We start from the raw sequence: 25,586 nt of genomic DNA, 5'->3' as shown, positions 1-25,586 counted from the left end.
TCAGCCTTTAAAATTTCCCTAGCTGCTTCCTATGTGCAGTCATAATGATCTTACTACTTAAACATGGTCTTGAAGCTTTAGAAATGCAGAATTTCAGGACTTACCCCAGATCTACTGGATAAGAATTTGCATTTTTACAAAATCCCCAGGTCATCCTCTACACAGCGAGTTTTGAGAGTGATTGATTTAGATGAGGGGGTCAGCAAACATTTGAGTAAAAGGGCAAATAATGAATATTTTTGGTTTTGATCGCAATCTGGTCCCTGTTACAACTTCTCCATTCTATTAATAGAGTAGTAAGAAGCCATAGTTAGTAATATAAGTGAATGAATGTGAGTTTCTTCAGAAAAAGGGATGGCCTGTCAACTTTGTATCATAGCATACAAGCATATTTAGAAACTAATTTTAACAATAATTAAGTTAATAACTTCAAGAATGAAAAAGCACCCATGAGAAATTATGTGAATTGCATGAAATTCTTTGCTTTACTTAAGATTTAAAAACATATTGGGAAATACTGCAGAGTAAGATGTAAATAACTTTACTTCTTTTTATATTTAGCTTCAATAGCTGACCAGAAATTCAAAAGCAACTAATTTTTGTCTATTGTCCTCACTAAAATAAGTCAACAGGAAAAAAAATTGATTCAGGAAATGCGTACAAATATGTATAACTGTGTAAAAGGTATTATTAGCATTTGAATAAAACTCATTTGAATAAAACTTCCTTTGTGATACATCGAAATTATGCAATGTAGAATTTTTATAAGAAACATTAGGTGTACAATGGCTGGTTTGGAGACTAATGTTTGGGGGCAGGAACTGTGGCGTACTAGCCTATGCCTCCACCTGCAGTGCCGGCATCCCATATGGGTGCCAGTTCGTGTCCTGGCTGCTCCTTTTCTGATCTAGCTCTCTGCTATGCCCTGGGAAAGCAGTGGAAGATGGCCCAAGTGCTTAGGCTCCTGTACCCACATGGGAGACCTGGAAGAAGCTCCTGGCTCTTGGCTTCAGATTAGTCCAGGTCTGGCCATTGTGGCCATTTGGGGAGTGAACCAGCAGATAGAAGACCTTTCTCTCTGTTACTACCTCTCTCTGTTTGTAACTCTACCTCTCAAATAAATAAATAAATAAATAATCTTAAAAAAGAAGACTAGTGTGTGTGTGTATTTTGTTTGGGCAGTTCTCACTGCCTCTGGAAGCACTATCTTTGGATATGTTTTTTACATTTTTTTAAAGATTTATTCATTTATTTGAAAGTCAGAGTTATACAGAGAGAGGAGAGGCAGAGAGAGAGAAAAGTCTTCCATCCGATGGTTCACTCCCCAGTTGGCTGCAATGGCCGGAGCTGCGCCAAAGGAGCCAGGAGTTTCTTCCGGGTCTCTCATGTGGGTGCAGGGGCCCAAGGACTTGGGCCATCTTCTACTGCTTTCCCAGGCCATAGCAGAGAGCTGTATTGGAAGTGGAGCACCAGGTCTCGAACCAGCGCCCATATGGGATGCTGGTGCTTCAGGCAAATGTGTTTACCTGCTGTGTCAAGGTGCTGCACCATGTTTTACATTTTAAAAACAGTCCGTGGTGTGTTGGTAGATGCTTAACAAGTGGCTCTCCAAAAAAATATGCACTCTCTATACATACATATGTTTATTGTACATTTTACTGATAGGGTGTACACTGTTTACAAATATTTATATAACAACTTTTACTGTAAACTCTGAATCCATGAGCAACTATGATTGCAGTTCAACCAAAATTTCACAAAATCAGACTACAAATAAATGCTTGACTCTTAAATTATAAACCAAAGAAGCCACTTGCATCACTGATGAGTGACTTTAGTGTTACCATGAAGGTTGGTTGATACCAATTTATGTCAAGGAGCAAGATGAAAATGAAACAATGAAAATACAGGATGATCTCTGTCAACACTAAGAGTGACTTACAACAAGCCCTGTTTGCAGCATTCTTACATTACACAGAAACTTCTGCTACAGCCAATTTAAAGGCACCAACACATTACTGAGCATGGAGTAGGGAAGAGATGTGAAGTGGCCACAATTATATAGTATCCAATAATCTCAAGATCATGGATCAGGAGAAATGTAGTAAATTAGGAAGTTATCAGTTTTGAGCACTAATTGCTCTTGTTTTTTAATTAAGTTACTTAAAGTTTATAAAATTTTCAAAAAATATATAAACTATATAAATATATAATACATAAAATATGTTTATATAATCTTCAAAAAATTGCCAAGTTTACCAACTAGCTCACAAAGCTTTAAGTCTAACAAATGGTGTCAGCATAATAAATATAGGCTTCTTTCAATTTTATTTTCCAAAGCTATTCAAATCCAAATCACTATTTAAAAAATGTGATTTACTCTGAGGAAAACAGGAAGAGTTTAGCACTTACCAAGAAGAGGGGGCAGTGGTGGCAGTGTGGGTAACTTGATGAGCCCAAAAAGTTTACCTCCAATGACAGCACAATAGAATAGGATGATAATTCCAAATAGGTTTCCTCCAGGAAGGCATTCACTGCCAGTAATTGACCAGACTACGGCCCACAGAAGAACGATGATGATAACTGAAATAAACCAGGACAACTAGTTTTTATCAATAAGTTGTCATTATTGTGAATACATATACCAATATTTAAAGCATGTATGCATGATGAAGAAAATCAGTAATATGAACAACTAGGTAATTAAGCAACCACATTAAGAAACAGGATCTTTCCAGTACCTTTGAATGCACCTACATGCTCCTCCAATCCCACTCCCTGTCTTCCTCACGCTGCCAGAAGCAACCCCTATCTTAATTTTCAATCATTCCCATGTACTATTTTTCTTTCATTTTTTTTCTTTTTTTATTGTTACTATTTCGTTTCTTTTTTTTTTTTAATTTAACTTTTATTTAATGAATATAAATTTCCAAAGTACAGCTTATGGGTTACAATGGCTTCCCCCTCCCAAAACTTCCCTCCCACCCACAACCCTCCCCTTTCCCGCTCCCTCTCCCCTTCCAATCACATCATGATTCATTTTCAATTCTCTTTATATACAGAAGATCAGTTTAGTATATATTAGGTAACGATTTCAACAGTTGGCCCCCATATAGCAACACAAAGTGAAAAAAAAATACTGTTGGAGTACTAGTTATAGCATTAAATAAGAGTATACAGCACATTAAAGACAGAGATCCTACATAATATTTTTTTAAAAAATTAATTAATTTTCTATGCCATTTCCAATTTAACACCAGGTTTTTTTTTTTCATTTCCAATTATCTTTATATACAGAAGATCGATTCAGTATATAATTAGTAAAGATCTTATCAGTTTGTACCCACGCAGAAACACAAAGTGTAAAAGTACTGTTTCAGTACTAGTTATAGCATCACTGCACATTAGACAACACATTAAGGACAGATCCCACATGGGATGTAAGTACACAGTGACTTCTGTTGCTGACTTAACAATTTGACACTCCTGTTCATGGCATCAGTAATCTCCCTAGGCTCTAGTCATGAGTTGCCAGGGCTATGGAAACCTTTAGAGTTCGCTGACTTTGATCTTATTCCGACAGGGTCATAGTCAAAGTGGAAGTTCTCTCCTCCCTTCAGAGAAATGTACCTCCTTCTTTGATGGCCCCGTTCTTTCCACTGGGATCTCACTCGCAGAGATCTTTCATTTAGGTCTTCTTTTTTTTTCTTTTCCATGGTATCTTGGCTTTCCATGCCTACAATACTCTCATCCCATGTATTATTTTTCAAAATAATTTTAGTACAAATATATATATATATATATATATATATATATATATATCATTAGCTACCATTACACAGGGAAACAATTGTTATTTTTACACTCTTCATAGGAACACGAGAATACCCAAACTCCTGTCAAACCAGTATTTCAGTTCTGCCTTGAACTTCCTTTTTTACATAGTCAATGTTTGTTTAGAATTACTCACTTATTTATTTTGGTCATCACTCATCATGAAATTTCAAAACCTCTTATCTGGGACAATTATTGTACTACCTGAAGTATTTCCTTTCATAAGGACACTAATATCATATAGTGAAAACCCGTGTTATGATGTAGCAGGTAAAGCTGCTGCCTGTAGGGCTGGCATCCCATATGGCTGCCAACCAACTCCAGGCTACTCCACTTCTGATCCAGCTCCCGGTTGGTGTATCTGGGAAAGCAGCAGAAATGACCCAAGTGCTTGGGCCCCTGAACCCAAGTGGGAGACCTGGAAGAAGCTCCAGGCTCCTAGCTTCGGATTGGCCCAGCTCCGGCCATTGAGGCCACTTGGGGAGTGAACCAGCAGATGGAAGACCTCTCTCTCTGTGTCTGCTTCTGCCTCTCAGTTAACTCTGCCTTCCAAACAAACAAATAAATAAATAAATAAATAAAAGTGTTCAACAAAAAGGTACAGTAAAAATGCAGACTGAAGTAGTAAGGAAAGCAGAATTAGGGCAGATCAATCAGAACTCAAAAACAATCCTAAGAAAAGTACTAGCACAGTCCGTTCTTTGCAGACTTAAATCCAGAACCACATTTCCTACTGCAATATGTATATTTTGATGGCATCTATTTCAAGAAGAAAGCAGTTTCATCAAAATATGATCCACACTGTGCTCTCTTCATCATTCAAAAAATAATATTTTAAGCTGAAATTTAAGTGATGGCAGCTCCTTTGCCTACTACTGTGAGCTGCTTCACCTACCTGGGTATTTTCATTAGCAGGCTTAATGCCATGGAACGTATATAGTCCCTGAAGCCCCTAAACCAGCTACTGAAAAGAAAGCATCTCCATAGGATTTCAGTTTTCACAAAGTGCTCATGTGAGTAAAGTTGTTTTGTTGTTGTTGTTGTTGTTGTTTTTGACAGGCAGAGTTAAACAGTGAGAGAGAGACAGAGAGAAAGGTCTTCCTTCCGTTGGTTCACCCCCCAAATGGCCGCTATGGCCTGCACGCTGCGCCAATCCGAAGCCAGGAACCAGGCACTTCCTCCTGGTCTCCCATGTGGGTGCAGGGCCCAAGCACTTGGGCCATCCGCCACTGCCTTATCGGGCCACAGCAGAGAGCTGGACTGGAAGAGGAGCAACCGGGACAGAATCCGGCGCCCCAACCGGGACTAGAAGCCAGGGTGCCGGAGCCACAGGCGGAGGATTAGCCAAGTGAGCTGCGTCACCGGCCCAGTAAGGTTTTATTGTAAAGAAGCAAATACCTGATCTTTTTTCTTTTGTTATTGGTTAATGATGCAAAAATACTGATGTGCCAGGAAAAATTATGCACAAAAATGCAAATTCCATATTACATTGTCATAATTCCCTATTTAGCAAACGAGCTAATTCATGGTACACAAATACATGTATCAGAGCCCATTATATTTTTCATGAGGATCTGTTGCAGTAAATTCTTACTTTATTGTTGAGAATTATCTTTATTTTCATTCTTAAAAGATAATTTTTCTAGGCATACCCCCAGGTTTACCTCAAATTCTAGTTTGAGAATTATTTCCCCTCAGTTCCTTGAAAATATTATTCCTTGGTTTCTGGCTTTCACTGTTGCTGTTGAGAAGTTTAATTTCAGCTTGTGTAACAGATAAGTTTTCTTTGGCTGTTTTAAGTTCTCATTTTCTTTGGTTTTCTGCAGTTTTAGAATGATACATTTAGGTGTGGCTTCCTTTTGGTTTGCTTAGGATTTATACTTTTTTGTTAATTCTAAAAAATTCTGTCTATTTCTTCGACAATTTCCTCTTCCCTATTTATTCATTCTCCAGATTCTCCTTCTGTGAGGTTAGGCAGTCCCACTGTTTCCATGTTGCTAAGCCTGTTTTTCCTCTTTCTGTGTCCTGCACCCTGGATGATCTCTTCAGATCTATTTGCCAGTTCATCTATTCTCTTTTCACTTAATCTGCTGCCTAATCTATATACAGAGTTTTCAATTTCAATTGAAAGTTTTAAAATTACTGTGCTCTTTCATTTCTAAAAGTTCAAGTTGGTCCTCATTCACACATGATTGTTTTTAAATAGTTACTTGTTTTACATTCATGTTTGCTAAATCTTCTTTAACTTTATATCTATCAAAATATTTTATATTTTTCTGAAATGCAAACTTTTGAGATCTCTGTTTTGTTTCTTTGTGCATGTTTTGTGGTTTTTTTAATTTGGTTTTTGCAGCAGTGAGTACATCCTCGGAATTCTAAGCGTTTGTTGGAGCCTTAGGTTTAGTGAGAGTGTTCCTGGATTGGCTTCTAACAGATAGTTTCACTTTGGGTTTTTTTCCTGTGAATTTGGGGCACAAATTAGAATGAAGTTACATATTTTTAGTGGAGACTCCTTTGTTTCAGCCAACAACCACAGTCCAAACAGACAGGGTTAGTTGCACACCCACCTGACGAGCAGTTTTACCTCAGATTCACCAGCACACTAGATTCCCACTTTATGTGGGTGAAGGAGAATGGTTTTTCCTGTTATACTTCTTCCAATGTGGGCAGACTCAAGCTTAGCCTCTTGTGCCTTCAGGGCTCTCAAATCACACTCAAGGTCACTGGAGTTTGGCAGAAAGCTCTAGGGTGAAAGCCAGTGTGAGTGCTACTTACCTTCCCTACTTGTACTTTTGGTTTTGGTGTCTGATGATTGGCTATTTGCTTGAAAGATCACAGTTACATTTCAAGAGATTTAAGCAGTTTTTTCAGATTTTTCATTGATTTAAGTGACAGGATTTTCCACTGAGTTTTGTCTACCATACTGCTAGAGACTGAACTCAATATCCTTGTTTCCTAAACTTCACATAGTTATTCCAGATTTTCCAGAGTTATGACAATGAAATAATTCAAGGGCCTTCTGTATTCTTCAATTGGATTTAGGGGTTAAAAGTTCAATGCAATGTTGGAAGTAGAATGGGAAAGCAGGATTTGCCAGCTACTAAATCTACTTTATAATATAAAAAAACTAATTTTATACTAAATTCAGCAACATAGAAATAATTTTTTTCATTTTCCCATTTCAATATCACTTTTTTTCAAAGTCTCTAACTCCTTTTTTCCCCATATTTGAAATACAGTTATAAACACATAGCAAATGTACATTTATATGGTTTCTATAAATCATACTTCTGTCAGTAATTTATTTCTTAGTTATGATTTTGGAAAATCATATTTTCCAATAAGATTTACTTAAGAAGAATAATTCTATATCCTGAATGAGCACAGGAAGGAATATAGGACAAAAATAGTCTTGTAAACCTAAGAAACAGAATGAATTTTAGAAAAATATGTGGAAAACATATTTATTGTGAATCCCAGGATTCAGGAATTTTTGTAAAAAAAGATCATAAATGTTTAAAAAACACGTCTCAAAATCACATCTTTCATTTTACCCTTTGCTTTATGTCAACCTGTATCTATTTTATTGGAAATATTTTAACTAGAAATTGGCCATATTTTGAATGGGAAAAGTTAAAAAAATAATATAAAGGACAGAAAAGCATTAAATTATCCATTGCTTTATCAGCTTTGGCACGTGGTTTTCTTTAAATAAAGATTTAGATTTTCTCCATGCTAGTTCAGAACCTTACTTGATTTCATTAAATACATATCTGGAAGGCCCAGCACTGTGGTGTAATAGGTTAAACCTCTGCCTGTGGCACCCATGTGGGGGCTAGTTCCTGTGTTGGCTGCTCCTCTTCCAATTTAGTTCTCTCTTTGGGAAAATAGTGGAAGATGGCCCAAGTGCTTGGGCCCCTGCACCCACGTAGGAGACCTGGAAGAAGCTCCTGGCTCCTGGCTCCTGGCTTCGGATTGGCTCAGCTCTGGCCATTGAGGCCATTTGGGGAGTGAACCAGTGTACCCTCTCTGTAACTCTGCCTCTCAAATAAATAAATAAATATTTTAAAAAAATATATCTAGAGCCTAAAGCTCAACATATTATAATTAGTTTTCATTGTTCAGATGAAAGTGATAAAAAATGTCTTTCAGAGTTCACAAATACAGTATAATTAGAAAGAAGTGAGTCTTATTTTTCAGTAAGCATAACATAAATACTGTACTTCAACCAATTTGTGGAAATGGAATGAAAAGCTTATTTTGATTAAAAAAAAAGTTGAAATCCATGCATAAAAGGGTCTTCAAAAATTTAGTGGAAAATGCATTATGAAAAACCATGCATGGATTTCAAAAACTTTTTTCACCAAAATAAACCTATCTCTTCATTCCTTTTTTCCATTAACTTTTTGAAATACTTCTTATAGGAGGCCAGATACTAATTTCAACGATAAGACCATTCCTCAATACAGTTTTTGAAACTGTTTTCAAATTTGTCAATATAGACCATTTTCAACCCCCTCTTCCTTTGCTATGGTCTGGATATTAGTTTGAATGTTAAATGTCCCCTAGAGGCTCATGTGTTAAAGGTTATTAATGCATTCTGTCCATAGTACTAAGAGGGTGGAAAAATCCACTTGTAGTGTTTAGGGGTAAGGTCTTTGGGGAGTAATTAGACTAGATTAGTTTGTTAGGGTAGGGCCCATCCTAGTGACTTCTTATGAGAAGAGACAGAGACATACATGATGTCCTGTGCCACTTTGGCGTTCCATCAGCAAGAATACCCTCAGCAGACACCAGACCAGTGAGTGCCTGATCTTAGACTTGCATCTCAAAAACTGTGAGCCAATAAGCCTCTCTCCCTTATAAAGTTAGGTTGCCTCAGGTATTTCACTGTAGTGATGAAAAGCTGACTGATACATTCTTTTTCTTAATATATTGCACATACCCCATCATACACAACTTACACACATCCTTTTTATGCAGAAAGTGGCATTACTGAATCAGAATACCCATTTATTAATCAAACTAATAATAGAACAAAATTTGGCTAACTCCCCAAACCAAATCCATTCTTAGAAGACATAAATATCCCAATCCTAACAATATTCAAAATAGTGTTGGTATAAAATAACAAAGACAAATTCTAAAATGTTTTAGGCAATGGCAGCCCTTCTAGAAGAAGCTGAATTACAAACCGAGATCCTAACTTATAAGACAACAAAATTTAATTGGAAGTAAAAATTAAGCCATGCTTACTCAAGTACTAGCTGTATTATTTTAACAATAGAAACAAGCATTATTTATGTAGTGCTTTTCTATTTATAAATGAGCTCCCATTTTTCTCACTGGAGCCCTAAAGTAACCCTGTGAAGCTATTCAGATAAAGAAAAGGAAAGGCCTTTGATTTGTGTTCTTTTCCCCTTCCTGCTGCCTCAAGTGGTGATGGCCAATGTGATCTTAAAGGCCAGGGCTGAAGACCCAGCTCTATTGGCCAGGGTCCTTGAATGACTGTGTGGAGCAGAGCTACTTATCATTGTGCATTGCTTACCTAGTAGTCTTTAGTGGGAGAGAAAGAAACTGTTTTTCCTTTTAAGCCATACTATTTGGAATCTCTCACTACATTTTCCCCTTTTACCCTTTCTTTCTGAGTATACCTTCACCATTTACATACCATTTGTTATGACTTTGTCAAGTAAACCATGTGGAGGGCAAGCCAATATTTCTCTCAGCATTTGTAAATTACTTGACTCAGTTGGTGTTTCTTGCAGCTTTTTTTCACCACTATTCAACAGAATGCTTCCTTCTGTTGGTTCATTTCCTTTGAGGTTCATAACTGCCTCCTCCTGTATTTAAAATAGTTTTATTTATTTATTTATTGGAAATGCAGAAGAGTGTGCATACACACACACACACAGAAGGAGAGAGAAAGAGGAAGAACTCCTTATCCACTGGTTTACTCCTCAAATGCCTAGAATGGCCACTCCACCTCTTCCATGTGGAACCCATTACTTGAGCCATCACTGCTGCCTCCCAGGGTCAGCATTGGCAGGAAACTGGAGTTAGGAGCCAGAATTGGGTTCCAAACCCAGGTACTCTGAAGTGGGATGAGGGTATCTTCACTGGTATCTTAACTTCTAGGTTAGACATCTGCCCCTAAAAAAACCCTTAAAACTATTTTTCTACACATTTTAAACTTATTAGTTCATCACATTTCAAATCAAATCTCCATTACTAGAATCACAGACAGCATTTCATAAGGAAAACACACACCATCATCTCTAGCTAATTAGTTTAGGGGGTGGAACAAGGATTATGTTAGAAGAACTTATCAATGAAACACTATTTTTAGTACTATAAGCACTTAAGTCACATAAACTTTCATATTGATTTTATAATATTAGGTTTAAAAACCAGCCTATTTAAGATAGAATTCAGCACAATAGTTGGTAATATACACAAGTGGTCCAAGGAAAAGATAACTATCTGTAAAGAAAACCAATTCACATTCACTCATCTACTTGAATTTAAGCAATAAAAAAAGAGAGGGAAGAAATCAAAACCATCCTTGGGATTTGGCCCTGGAACAAAACCATTTCATAGGCTCTTTGTTTTTCCAGCCTCAAGTAGCACTAGTTGCTAAAGACCACAGCTGGGAAAAATGGTACCTATTTCTGCACTGTGTAGTTTGGGAATGAATAATGGAGAGAACTGTTAACTGAATGGTAGAGAATGAAGAGAACATGGTTCTGTCATAGCTTGGACATACACAATCTCTTCCTTAAACAAATGGTGGAGGTGTTCTACATTTTATCACAGACTTACCTGTGATTCTTGACAAGTAGTGTCTGTATGGTTCAGCTCTGTGGATGGTCCTGCATCCTCACATTCAACTGTTTTATCTTCATCCTTCATGATTTATAATTGAGAAGAGGGAAGAGGAACAAAGTCTGTTTGAAGGGGAAACAGAATAGCAATTTGAGCATCTCTGAATGTAAGTGAATAAACTACTTATTTCTTCCCCTGGTATACTGAATGACAATAGACTATACTTAACTTTCAAAATGTAATCTTTTTATTGATTCTAATATATTATCCTCATTGTTTTGTACCTTTTCGCTTACGTTGAAAAAGCCCTGATTGACCAATTGCATTTTCATTTCTTGATTTTCTTTATTTTTTCCTTGCTTTTTTTTTTTAAAGATTTATTTATTTTACTTGAAAGAGTTACACAGAGAGAGGAGAGGCAGAGAGAGAGAGAGGGAGAGAGAGAGAGAGAGAGACCGAGAGAGAGAGAGAGAGAGGTCTTCCATCTGCTGGTTCACTCTCCAGATGGCCACAATGGCCAGAGCTGTGCCAATCCGAAGCCAGGAGCCAGGAACTTCTTCCGGGTCTCCCACGTGGGTGCAGGGGCCCATGGACTTGGGCCATCCTCCACTGCCCTCCCAGGCCACAGCAGAGAGCTGGATTGGAAGTGGAGCAGCTGGGTCTCAAACTGGCGCCCATAGGATGCTGGCACTGCAGGCGGTAGCTTTACCCGCTACACCACAGTGCCAGCCCCTCTCCTTTTTTTTTGACAGGCAGTTAGACAGAGAGAGAGAGAGAGAGAGAGAGAGAGAGAGAGAGAGAGAGAGAGAGAGAAAGGTCTTCCTTCCGCTGGTTCACCCCCCAAATGGCCACTACAGCCGGCACACTGTGGCTGGCACGCTGCACCGATCCGAAGCCAGGAGCCAGGTGCTTCCTCCTGGTCTCCCATGTGGGTTCAGGGCCCAAAGACTTGGGCCATCCTCCACTGCCCTCCCGGGCCACAGCAGAGAGCTGGACTGGAAGAGGAGCAACCGGGACAGAATCCGGCACCCCGACCGCAGGCGGAGGATTAGCCTAGTGAGCCATGGCGCTGGCCCTCCCTTCCTTTCTAAGTTATACTTCAAACATCCTGAGCAATGGTAACTAAAAATTATCCCCTCTAATGGGTCAACTTTATGAAGCAGGAAAATTCCAGGTAATTGTCCAAGGCAGACATGAAGCATGAGTCACCAAAGGGAAATCTCTGGATTCCATTATTTCCAGAGAAATCAGAGTCATTAATTCCTGCTTGGTGCTTACTTCTAAATTAAAATGTAAAACATAACCCCACTGACTGTGTTGCCACAATGTCCTAGACACTCTGATAAATGGTAGCCATGGCTAGTAATTACAGGCAATTTGAAGTTACCAAAGTACACTCTGTTCTCTGAAGATTTACAGCATAACAGGAAAGATCAACGTATACCAAGTACCTACAATCCTGTAAGGCAGACTGTAGGCTGCTCAATAAACAACTTCAAACATTTCTGTCTGGAACTTCCAAGCTATAGAGGCTGAGAGGACAAACACTCCAAATCCTAGCTACTTTTGTGGCTAGAGGTGGCCATGTGTCATAGATTTATGATGAGATCTAAGTGGGAGTCTTCAGGGAAGCCTCTAGAGGAATATAATTTTTGCTCTCTGCCTTCTAACATTTCTCTTTCTAGAATGTAGATACAGTGACTGGTGGTGTAACAGTCATCTTTCAACCTTGACAATAACACCCCCATATCTGGGAGAGTAGATAAGCAAGACAGGAGGACCTGTTTACTTAATGATATCTATGAGTTGTTGCATCAGTCATGGGCTGCCAACCTTTGAGGTAACTGTTAAATCACTATTAGTAAAATTTTCTTTTTATGAGCAACCAAACTTATTCCTAATGCAGCAAGTATGGTGAGTTTTATAACAGAGGTACAAACTACAAACTTAGGTAGAATCAAAGACAAAATTACACAAGAGAAGGGAAAACTCTAATTCAGCACATATTTGAGAGCCTAATATGCGCCAGGCACTAGACAGGGCCATAAGGACAGGGATGATTCAGACTGCCAAAAGGAATCAATTTCCTAGTCTAACAAAGGGTCAAGATGTTTGTATTTAAAATTTCAGAGAACATCATAATCTCACCACCACCATTATGATCTTCTTTACAAAACACAATGATAACAGGGTGGCATCTCAGAAAATCTTCAGACTTTTATCCTACACAAAATATAGATTTATGTTATATAATACTATGTATATATATGCTTTTTTAAAAGAATTATTTATTTATTTGAAAGGCAGAGTTACAGAGAGGCAGAGGCAGAGAGACAGAGAGGTCTTCCTTCCACTGGTTCACTCCCCAAATGGTCACAATGGCCAGAGCTGGGATGATCTGAAGCCAGGAGCCAGGAGCTTCTGGGTCTCTCATGTGGATGCAGGGGTCCTAGGACTTGGGCCATCTTCTACTGCTTTCCCAGGCCATATCAGAGGGCTGGATCGGAAGTGGAGCAGCTGCGACTGGACCGAGCCCCATATGGGATGCCAGCACTGCAGGCATCAGCTTTACGGGCTACGTAACAGGGCAAGCCCACATATTTTTTAAATTAAAGAAGTTACTCCAAAATTTAGATTGATAATGAGAAAGACAATTACTTTAACAGGAAAATGTTGGATTCAGGGCATTTGTCTTAAAGGCATGGCAGCCTGAAAGCCAGAAGGGTTGAAGGGAAACTGTGCTGGAGCCTGTGGCTGGCAGCTGAGAGTGATAGATGAGGTTAGAGAGCTGGGATATTATACCCCAAACCACAGAAAATTACCCCTAACATCACAGTTAGTGGTAAGATCTGCTAGCTCAGGCACTGGACGAGCCTACATCTGAAGTCCAGCTCCATCATATCCCAAACTACTTAGCCTTTGTGTGACTTACTCCTTACCTATAAAATGGGGTCAGTCATAGTTCCAACTGTGCACATGCTTGGCATGCAGTAGTGCTGGGTACTGCTGACCACTCAGATTCCTTCTCCATACCACCACAAATCTCTGGGAATCTTTCTGCCCTTCCCACTGCACAGGACAAGGTCTCCCAAATCTTGAGGTAGTTACTCCTCAATCCCATTGACTTTGATTTTGAATCTCTTTCAAGATCGATTTCTTGCTTAGGTGCATATTACACTGACTGCTGTCATATTTTCATCTTTCTTATTAGAATTAAAGTTCTTAGCAATGCCATCAGAATCACCTCTTTTATCAAATTCACAAAATCAGCCAATTTTGCCATTTAGGCAGAACATTTTAAAATGGTAACCAAGTATAAGAGGTTAAAATAAAAGCTTCAAGAACTGATTTCTTTAATGTTATTTATATCATAAAAATCACAACTTGGCATGTTGCACAGTATATACTACCTGTGGGAGTTTATATAGTTTCATGCTCCAAAAAAAATCTCCCTATTCTCCCATAATCTTCACCACAGTGTTTACTGGAATCTTTGGGAAAGAACGCTCTTTTTGTAAGGTTTTTAAGTCTAGACTTGCTATTGAAAATCCTCGTGACACTCAAGAAAAGCCTTCCAAAGAATGAAGCAGCCACAAAGCAAAGTGGATTCTTTATCTAGAAGAGATATTAATAACCACATTGTTGGAACATCCAGAAGCAGCCACTTTTCTGCTAGGCGAGACAATAAGTTCCTTTAATTAAGCAAGTTTTGAGTTGGGTGTCTGAACTTGCTCCTAAATGAATCCTCAACAAGAACCTTCACACCTGAATTGGCCCCAAAAGATCTCTTGTTAATAGCTGATTTGAAAAGTGGTTCTGCAACCTCAAGAAAATGAAAAGAAAAAACAATGGGAATATTTTCTGTTTTAAAAAACATTAAAATATATAGTATAATTTAGAGATTTGCATTAAAGAGAATGCTTAAACCAAAATTTGGTATGTAATAAAATAGTTGTCAGTTATTCAGAACACTAATTTCAGTGAAATGCTATGCTTTTCAATATTTTTTTTAACTAGATTTCATTGTGCCTGGGAGGAGGGGGGAGGAAGGGAATATCATTAGATTCTTAGAATTGTACCTGTAAATCACATTGAATCTGTGAAAAATTAACTAAAAATTAAAACTAAACAATTTTAAAAATAAAATAAAATCCAAACTAAACTACTTCCTTTGTCCCAAAGTTTAAGAGCCCTGCTAAGAGGGGCCAGCGCTGTTGAGTAGTAAGGTAAGCCTCTGCCTGCGGCACCGGCAATCCATCCAGCTCTCTGCTAATGGTCTGGGAAAGCAGTGGAAGATGACCCAAGTGCTTGGGCCCCTGCACCCACGTGGGAGACCTGGCTCCTGGCTTTGGATCTGCCCAGCTCCGACCGACTGTTGTGCCCAGCTGGGTAATGAACCAGCGAATGAAAGACATTTATCTCTGTATTTCCTTCTGTCTGTAACTCTGGCTCTCAAATAAACAAATCTTTTTTAAAAATTACATTTTTTTTTTTTTAAAGAGCACTGCTAAGAATCGAGGGATGGGGGCTGGTGCTGTGGCATAACAGGTAATGCTGCTGCCTGCAGTGCCAGCATCCCATATGGGCACCAGTTCGAGTCCTGGTTGCTCCACTTCCCATCCAGCTCTTTGCTATGGCCTGGGAAAGCAGTAGAAGATGGCCCAAGTCCTTGGGTCCCTGCACCCACGTGGGAGACCCGGAGGAGGCTCCTGGCTCCTGGCTTCAGATCAGCACAGCTCTAGCCATGGCGGCCAATTGGGGAATGAACCAGCGGATGGAAGACTTCTCTCTCTCTCTCTCTGCCTCTCCTTCTCTCTCTGTGTAACTCTGCCTCTCAAATAAACAAATAAATCTTAAAAAAAAAAAAAAGAATACGAGGGGTGGGCATTTAGTCTAGAGGTTAAGATACCTTCATCCTACATTGGAGCACCAGGGGTTGATGCCCAGCTCTGGCTCCTGACTCCAGTTTCATTTAAGTTCAGATCTGGGGAGGCAGCGGTGATGCCTAAGTAGCTGGGTTCCTGTCACTCAAGAGACCCACACTACATCCCAGGTTACTGATTTCAGCTACCAGGCCTTGGTCATTATGGGCACTTGGAGAATAAATCAGTGGATGGCAGTGCTCTCTCTCTACTCCTCAGATAAATACATTTTAAAAAATGATGTATTTAGTTATGTGAAAAGCAGAGTTACAGAGAGAGAGAGAGAGAGAGAGAGAGAGAGGGAAAGAGAGAGAAAATTCTTCCATCCATGGGCTGGGCCAGTCTGAAGCCAGGATCCAGGAGCTTCTTCTGGGTTTCCCATGTGGGTGCCCAAGTACTTGCGCCATCTTCCACTGCTTTCCCAGGCCATAAGCAGAGAGCTGGATGAGAAGGGTAGCAGCTGGGACTCAAACCGGCACCCATATGGGATGCCAGCGCTGCAGATGGCAGCTCCACTGCTTTGCCACAGCACCCACCACCAGGTAAATACATTTTTTAAAAAAGAATCTATCCAAGACTGAATGTCTGGGGATGGAAAAGTTAAGAAGTGAGAGCAACAGAGAGAAACCAGATGGTTTCCAAGTATCAGAAATTATGTACTGGGGCCGGCGTGGGGCACAGCAGGTTAATGCCCTGGCCTGCAGTGCCAGCATCCCATATGGGCACCGGTTTGAGTCTCAGCTGCTCCACTTTCTATCCAGCTCTCTGCTAATGTGTCTGGGAAAGCAGCAAAGGATGGCCCAAGTGCTTGTGCCCCTGCATGCATTTGGGAGACCTGGAAGAGGATCCTGGCTTCCAGCTCCGGATTTGCCCATCCTCGCTGTTGTGGCCATTTGGGGAGTGAACCATCAAGTGGAAGACCTCTCTCTCTGTGTCTCTACCTCTCTCTGTAACTCTGTCTTTTATTATTTGTTATTATTAAATTATTAAGTTATTACTTCTTATTAAATTATTTATTATTTGAATAAATAAAATTTTAAAAATCAATGGACTAATGAAAGTTAGAAAGGCCTTTAAAAGTTATCTAGTTCTACCGCTTTAATATTCAGATAAAAGTACTAAAACCCAAAGACTAAATAGCATTTCTCAAATCACAGAGCCCATATTAGCCAAGTCGCATAGTAAAAAGGTATAAAAATGTACAAAATAATATAGTTCTTTAATCTGCATCTTTGACTTCATGTCATTTATTTATATTAAATCATTTTACTTATATATGTATATATACACACATATATACATACATAATTTCATATGCATTGTATAGATAAGCTATTATATATAATACAATTATGTATACATTTTATATATAGTAGCTTTTGCTATAATATTATCTTTAAAATCCCACTTTTATATGGCCATAGTCAATATTAAGTTTGAAAGTACATTCCAAAAGCAAATATAAATACTTTTATTTTTTACCTTATGTTACCTTCAGCTTTACTGTTTTCCATTGTTACAAATGTTACACAGTTTATTATAAGCAAAAAATGTCATTAATCTGTTTAGGCTGTACAACACTGATGGCAAAATTAAAGGAATGATTATTCACATGACAGATGCTGTTTTCATTCCCTGAATTATTAGTTAACTAACAGATAACTTGCTTTAGGCATGCCTTAAGAGTCTAAGAATTAAGGAGTTTTTCCTTTTTAAAAATTCAATTAAACTGAGATGTTTTGGGAGATTTTTGTATATCAGAAAATTAAACTGAGAACCAGGAAGGCAAGGTACCTGTTAAATAAAACACTGAAGTGCCTATACAGAAAAGCAACAGATTTTTTTTTTGCTTCTCAATCAAAATATTGTATTATTTTGACTGTTCTACAGTCTATAAGCTATATTGGTAAAAATTTATTCTGCTTCAAATGCCAAAATTTCATAAACCTCTCAAATTCAGTAAATAACGTGAATTTAATCAAATTTCCATGGATAAAATACAGATTTCTGCAGAAGAGTGGGGACTTGGCTTTTATGACTGTTGTGATTATCCAGTTGCCTGTAGGTGAGCAGGTCAAGTGTTTTCTACAAGGATAAGAAAAGGCTGTTAGAAATGTGCCAGGGGATTCCAACACAATCCCATCAAGATGGCATGTACCAATGCCATCGCACTAGTCCAAGTGATCAATTTCAGCTCACAATTGATAGCTCTGATAGGTCTAAGAGTCAAAGAGATCACACAAACAAGACAAGTATCTGCTAATACTAACTGATAGAATCAAAAAGGGAGAGAAAGATCCAACATGGGATCATAGGATGGCAGATGTCCTAAACAACACTCTGGCCTCAGAATCAGCCCTCAAGGCATTCAGATCTGGCTGAAGAGCCCATGAGAGTATAGCAGGCATGGAAAGCCAAGATATCATGGAAAAAAAAAAAAAAAAGACCTAAATGAATGATCTCTGTGAGTGAGATCCCAGTGGAAAGAACGGGGCCATCAAAGAAGGAGGTACATTTCTCTGAAGGGAGGAGAGAACTTCCACTTTGACTATGACCCTATCGGAATAAGATCAAAGTCAGCGAACTCTAAAGGCTTCCATAGCCCTGGCAACTCATGACTAGAGCCTAGGGAGATTACTGACGCCATGAACAGGAGTGTCAAATTGTTAAATCAGCAACAGGAGTCACTGTGTACTTACACCCCATGTGGGATCTGTCCCTAATGTGTCGTCTAAAGCGAAGTGATGCTATAACTAGTACTGAAACAGTATTTTTATACTTTGCGTTTCTGTGTGGGCACAAACTGATGAGGTCTTTACTAATTATATACTGAAGTGATCTTCTGTATATAAAGAGAATTGGAAATAAAAAAAAAAACAACCTGGTGTTAAAATGGAAATGGCATAGAAAATTAATTAATTTGAAAAAAAATTATGTAGGATCTCTGTCTTTAATGTGCTGTACATTGCTATTTAATGCTATAATTAGTAATCCATTGGTAGTTTTTTCACTTTATGTTGCTATATGGGCAAAATGTTGAAATCTTTACCTAATATATACTAAACTGATCTTCTGTATACAAAGAGAATTGAAAATTAATCTTTACATGAATGGAAGGGGAAAGGGAGCGGGAAAGGGGAGGGTTGCGGGCAGGATGGAAGTTATGGGAGGGGGGAAGCCATTGTAACCCATAAGCTATACTTTGGAAATTTATATTCATTAAATAAAAGTTTAATAAAAAAAAAAAAAGAAAAGGCTGTTGACCATTCATGCCTCTCTTTAATATACCCAACATTCAGAATTTCCTGTAGGATGGATCCACATACTTAGCAAGAATCGGCTTGATTTGAACCTTACTTTCCAACATTAGGGACACATGCCACCACAATGAGAGAAATGTGAACTTGAAAGGAACAACTCCCTTAATCTTTCCCTCACATTTGAGGGAAAATTGGACTTCAAAGAACAATATGAGTTTTTATGAAAACATGCGTGTAATGAATCAGGAAAAAATGTTTTCAGTAGTTGTCTTTGGGAAGGGCAATAGAATTAAGGTATGCATGTAATATTTACTTTATATTGCTCAGATTTTTACAAAAAGACTTTGTTATGCAATCTTAAATGCATTTTTTCAAAAAGAATCTATGTAATTATTAAAACTTTCAAGAAAACAAAAAGACATAGCTTTCTTTGTTAATAATATTTTCCATTGATTCATTCTGGTGTTTTGATTTTAAGTAGCTTAATTCCACCCACTATAATTTAAGGTCATTTGTCGTTCTTGTGTTTTTCAAAGATGAGACACTGCTTAGAATCGTCTACAGCAATAGTTTTAAGTTCTAAGCCAAAAATCTTTCATCAAATGAAACCTTATCCTTAAATCCAACAATGGACAGATAATGGTAGAGCTGCAGCATCTTTTGCACACAATTTCTATACATAGGCTTTTCCATACATAGTTGTTAAACTAGCTTTTTCTTTTCAGGTTATCTGACTCATTTAGACATTTAAATTCCTTTCAGTCTTTCAGTACTATTTCAGAGGAAATAAAGAAATCATCAATGTATAAATGTCCTTAAGCTCTGGATCAAGTAAAACATGTAAACTACTATCAACTCAATTACTGCTGAATGATCTCTGCAGGGGGGAAGCCTGGTTATTCTTGGGACTTACTGTCTGAGGAATGGACAGGCCTGACAGCAGATGGAAGACCTCTCTCTGTCTTCCCGCCCCCTAACTCTGCTTTTCAAATAAAGAAATAAATCTTAAAACAAAAAATTGTGAGAAATAAGTTTCTGTTATTTATAAGCTCCATAGTTTGTGGTTTGGTTACACCAGCAGGTGTGTACTAAAGTATTGCTGGGATCTCTCTGTGTTTTATCTACATACATTAAAGAGCATCACCGGGACTGTTCATTAAATACTCTATAGTGTTATATTAATAACAATCTCCTATTTTTTATCTAGTATTTGTGTGTTGAGAATAGAGTTTCACACAGTATTGTTATGTAGACTGTGTCCAGCTTCTGAATTTTACCAACTCTGATTTAAAATAAATTTTCACAAAAGGAGCCCTATCCAGAAGTGAAGAATTCATTTCAGATGGCAGTCACTGTCCTTGACAGTCACTAAAATGATTCAGAATGCTTCTCTGACTGTGAATGAGCTTGTGTGAAAGTGTGAGGTGTGTCAGCCCCATGCAGTCAGGTTACCTAAGAAAACAATCGCTATTCTATTTGGTTAAACTGGTCACTTGATTGACTCATGAAGTGAAAAACTCCATAATGAGATATGAAGGAAAGAAAATTATCCCGAGAAGGAACTCAATACTTGTTTCTCTCCTCTATACTCTCCAAGGGGAAAATGCATTTATAAAAAATTATGTGTTTTTTTTTTTTTTTTAAGATCGACTAAAGTCAGAGTCTCTAGAAACGGAATCTCTCCAAGAGTGGCTGACACGCCTTCCTGCCCACCCCAAGCCATGTGTTCAGGTCTCTGCCACTAGGTCCCTCCCCAGTCTAAGGGTAAGTCACCACTGGTGTGGATCGAATCCACCGCATTTTGAAATCCCGTGTGGCAGAAACGCTTTAATTCACATCTGTATTCCCTGTCCTCACACCTCCAAGGCACAGAGAAGACACACAAGTAGTTGCTGAGGTGAAGCGTTTCAGTCACACTTCAGTGCGAGAAACAGCAAACCGGACTGCCACGAGCGCGCTGGGCGACAGCAGTCACGCTCAAGCGCAGCCCCTACGCAGATGGGCTGGGGGAAGGGGTTCAGTCTTTCTGGGAAAGCAGGCTGCCTGGCGAAGGCGTCTGCTTTGTCGGCCCGCTGACGGGCAGAGGGCGGCTTCCTCAGTCTCTGGGGGACACATCACACCGGCATCCAACGTGAGACAACAAGCTTGGTAAGTGGAAAAGCCACAGCCCCAAGAGGGCTCTGAGCCCGGGTTACAGTCTCTCCAGTCTACAGGGTCTCCTGGTTATCGCCAGGGGATACCTAAGTCCACAACAGCAACACCTCTGGTAGATTAGAGAACAAAAGCAAGCGGGAAAGACCCGCACCCGCCAACAGCAAGCTACAGTCCACCCACACACTGGCACGCACACGCACCCAGGGGTAAACAACCTCGTTCCGCAGGGCCTGCACGGTCCCCGCCGCGGGCGCCGAGTCTGCTCCCCTCAGGGGTCCCCGCGCCCACTCACCTGGCGTCCGGGCGCTGGCGGCGCGCTCCGCCCTGCCGGTCAGGACCGGGCTAACGGGGCTGCCGCGTCCCCCGGCCGAGCCCAGCTGCGACTACTGCGGTAACAGCGCGGGCCGGGAAGCGGCAGCCGCCCTCGCCCCGCACTCGCGCCGGGCGGTCTCGCATGTGCCCGGGCCGGGCCGGCGGCGCCCAAAGTCTCCAGAGCGAGCCTGGGCGCGTCCTCGGGGGTCGGGAGGCCGCTGTGGGTTGCCCGGGGCTGCTGCCGCCAGAGCCCCCACAGGCCCACTTGCCCGGGCGTCGGAGCCGCCCCGTGCTGCCGTTCACTGGGCGGCTGCCCGGGTCCCTGGCGGCAGGACCAGCGCGTTCCCCCGGGGAAGCGCGGCGAAAGGCGCTCATCCAGGGCGGGCGGGCCTAGGCGCCGGGCCCCCGGGTGATGACGAGACCCTGCGTGAGGCGCGCGGCGATGCCGGGCCGCAGCCAATGGCTTGCTTTGCCGCTCCCTAAACCAACTGATGAATTCTGCGGGTCCAGAATTTATTAAATAAACTAAACGGCAACACTAAGGACTCGTTCTTTCCGCCCTTCTCGCCCTTGCTGTGTTGGTTTATATTTTAACCCTTCCAGCAAGAATGTGACCAAGAATGTGACTGTTCATTTCATCCCCCCTTCCTTCTTCCTTTCCTCTGCACTTTCCCCTTCAGCCGAGTATGTTTTGTGTGTCTTGTGAGTCTTTGTGCGCGCGCCGCTTACCTGGTTTTCACTCCTTAGCTCAAGTGCCGGTTTCCATCCCCGCTAGTCAGGCAGGAGGGACTAACCCCAAGTAAATGTCTGCACAAGTCAGGAACGACTCACTCCCAGCTCTCCTCCCTCGTGACCAACCTAGGTTCCAACTGGGATCCTTCTTGAGGGCTTCTAAGATGATTATTTTCCTTAAGTGAATTCTTCCCTCCCGAAGCTTTCAAAACCTTCCGGGGATCTCCAGCTTCCTCTTACCACAGAAGAGAAATATATTTTTCCTTTTCCCCCAGTCATATGATCTTCATTCATACATCACCTGCTCTGATGAACATGACTTTGGAGAACAGTGGCTTTTTTGTTTGTTTCTATTGTTTGTGATGTTTTGTAGTTTATGGTTAGGGGAGAGAAGTAGCATTTGTTGTTAGAATCTGTTGAGGAATTCATTGTGGTTTTTGGGAATTCATTTATTCATAGCCCTATATACACCCATCTCTGCTCACAGCAGGCAGCATTTTATGTCATTCTTACAAGCTCCTGTTGTGTTCATTCATTAGCTGAGAAGTTACAGGGGCCGGAGTTGTGCCCTAGGCCTCCCTGATTCAAATCCCGAATTCTCTAGTTTTGATCCAGATGCTTGCTAATGTGCCTGGAAAAGCAGAGGAAGGTAGCCCTGCACCCACACGGGAGACCTAGAGGAGGCTTCTGGCTGCTACCTTCCTTTGGCCCAGCCCTGGCTGTTGCTGCCATTTGGGGGAGTGAACCAATGAAGATCTCTTCCTCTCTCTCCTCATAACTGTGCCTTTCAAATAAATTAAATCTTTCTTTAAAAAAGTTTTCATTTATCTTCACTTGATTTGAAGGACAAAAAAAGACCAAGAGAGAGAGAAAGACCTCTCCTGGTTCATTCATTCCAAATACCTGCAACAACGAGGGCTGGGCCAGGCCGAAGCCAGGAACTTGGAACTCAATCTGGGTCTCTGTCATGTGCATTAGCAGGAAACTGGAATTGGGAGCAAAGCCAGGACTAGAACTCAGTTACGCTGATACAGAATATGGGTGTCTCAAGTAGCACCTTAGACACTGCCAAATGCCTGTTCCCACTTGGTCTTTTATTATCATTTATTTGTTTGTTTGAAAGGCAGAGAGAGAGAGAGATGCTCCATCCACTGGTTTTACTCCCGTAATGGTTGCGATGCCAGGTGTGAGCCTGGAACTCCATCTGGGTCTCCTACGTGGGTGGCAGGGGCCTAAGCACTTGAGCCAGCCCTGCTGCTTCCCAGGGAAGTTGGATCAGAAGCAGGGAGCTGGATCAGAAGCAGAGCAGCTGGGACTAGAACCAGTGCTCCAATATGGAGTTCCGGTGTTGCAGGCTGCAGCCTAAACAGCTGTGCCACAACACTGGGCCTCCTTCATTGGCTTTCATCTTTTGAGATAGCAACCAACACAAAACAAATATAAAATTAAAAGGTATGATCTTCTTCCTAACAATATTATGGAATTATCAACCATAAATTGAAACATCTTGAAAATTTTAATTTCATTTATTTCTTGTTTTTTTTGATTCATGTATATTTATTTATTCAGAGACAAATTCCAAATCTCATATACTCTTCTTTGTTGCCCCGGAATTTTTAAGATTTTTTTAAAAATTTATTTGAAAAGTAGAAAGAGAGATAGAGATACCTTCCATCTGTTGGTTAACTCACCAAATGGCTGGGATGGTTGAGGCCAGGTCAGGCTGAAGCCAAAGGCCAAGAACTCCATCTGGTTTCCTATGTGTATAGCAGGTGCCCAAGTACTTGGGCCATCTTCCGCTGCCTTCCCAGGTGCATCAGCAGGGATGCTGGATCAGAAGTGGAGCAAGTGAGACTCGAACTGTTGCTCTGATACAGGATGCCAGAATTGCAGGCAATAGTTAAACCCATTATACCACAATGCAGGCCCCTGGAATTTGGGTAAGAAATCTGTACCTACCTTAAAAAAAAATCCTTAAACTTCCAATATTGTCAGTTAATTAAATATTTCATAGGCCTGTGTCAATCTCATTGTTTATTTTAATAAAGATTCTATAGTTATACTAAGAAAATAGTACTCAATAAGTGATGGGCGCAGCAGGTTAAAGCCCTGGCCTGAAGCGCCGGCATCCCATATGGCCAGTTTGAGACCTGGTTGCTCCTCTTCCAATCCATCTCTCTGCTATGGCCTGGGAAAGCAGTAGAAGATGGCCCAAGTCCTTGGGCTCCTGCACCTGTGTGGGAGACCTGGAAGATGCTCCTAACTCCTGGCTTCGTATTGGTGCAGCTCCAGCCGTTGCGGCCATCAGGGTATTGAACCAGCAGATAGAAGATCTCTCTCTGTCTCTACCTCTCTCTGTAACTCTGCCTTTCAAATAAATAAAATAAATCTTAAAAAAAAGTGATGACATTCATTAAGAACTAGATTATTTTTATTTTGTATAAAGATCAACAACATAGTCTAATATCTAAATTTATGTAATTTATTCTAAGTTATTGAGACCAAACTCCTTCCTGCCTTTAGTGTTGATTTATGATAATATAAAATTAATAAGTTAGTATCCACACATAGCAGGATTATACACTGCAGCATTATACAAAAATACTTGAATACTGGAAAATGGAAAAATATATAAATTACTTTTTCCTTAGAAAATTTTTATTTTGGTGTAGGGTGGGTACTTGGCCTTACTATTAAGGTGTTGGTGTCCATATCAGAGTTCTTGGTTTCAACACTGGCTCTAGCTTCTGTTTCCAGTTTTCTGCTCATGCAGACTCGGGCAGATAGCAGTGAGAGCTCAAGTAATTGGGCTGCTACCTACATGAGAGTCCTGGATTGAGTTCCTGGCTTTCTTCTGACCCAGCTGTGGCCATTGCAAGGACTGAACCAGAAGAGGGGAATTCTGTTTGTGTCTCAATAATAAATTTTTAAAAATTATTTTCTTCATATTCATTTATATGTTGCTATGAACTGATCTTTAAAAATTCTGTTGATCTTGAGAGGCAGAGAGAGAGAACACTCTCACCAACTGTTTCAATCCCCAAAAACCTGCTATGGCTAGGGGAGCTAAAGCCAGGAGTTAGGAACTCAATCCAGCTCTCCCAGGTGGGTGGGAGGGACCCAAGCATGTAAGGCATCACAGCTGTCTCCTAAAGTCCAAATTACAGACAACTGGAAGCAGGAACCATAGCTGGGGATTGTGCCCAGGAACTTTAGTGGAACACAAGGCACAGTAACAAGCATCTTAACTGCTAGGTCAGATACCTGCCTCTGATTGAATGTTTATAATTCCCCTAAATTCATAAGCCCCTCAAGATGACGCTATTTGGGAGGTGGAGCCAATGGGAGGTGATTGGGTCATAAGAGTGGACACCTCATGGACAGGGTAAGAAGACAGGATGGAGCTGGCTTACTCTCGTTGCCTTCCCTATGTGAGGACAGGACAAGATGATCATCTGCAAACCAGGATGTGGGCCCTCACCAGACACTGGCTCTGCTGGCACCTTGATCTTGATTTCCCAGCCTCCAGACTGTGAGATGTATTTAA

At 40.4% G+C, this 25,586-nt stretch overlaps 1 protein-coding gene across 4 annotated transcripts in view; it reads right to left on the bottom strand.

Moving 5' to 3' along the window:
* The window catches only part of SLC9B2 (solute carrier family 9 member B2), a 59,038-nt gene extending 36,909 nt beyond the window's left edge, over positions 1–22,129 (bottom strand). For 2 of the 4 annotated variants that reach the window (XM_062199801.1, XM_062199803.1), the window contains exons 1-4: positions 21,288–21,372; positions 10,657–10,781; positions 9,506–9,677; positions 2,413–2,583 (exon numbers count right to left, since the gene is read on the bottom strand). In XM_062199801.1, coding sequence (XP_062055785.1) covers positions 2,413–2,583; positions 9,506–9,677; positions 10,657–10,746 — 433 coding nt within the window. In that variant the 5' untranslated portion in view covers positions 10,747–10,781; positions 21,288–21,372. Of the gene's footprint in view, positions 1–2,412; positions 2,584–9,505; positions 9,678–10,656; positions 10,782–21,287; positions 21,374–22,036 lie in introns of those variants that run through there. The other 2 variants (XM_062199802.1, XM_062199804.1) reach the window with 2 other exon arrangements.
* Between the last annotated feature and the right edge of the window lie 3,457 nt (positions 22,130–25,586).

The sequence above is a fragment of the Lepus europaeus genome, chromosome 8, assembly GCF_033115175.1.
Source record: "Lepus europaeus isolate LE1 chromosome 8, mLepTim1.pri, whole genome shotgun sequence".
In the NCBI taxonomy this organism is placed as follows: Eukaryota; Metazoa; Chordata; class Mammalia; order Lagomorpha; family Leporidae; genus Lepus; species Lepus europaeus.
Note: the sequence above shows the minus strand (reverse complement) of the source record. Positions and strands in the feature narration are given on the sequence as shown.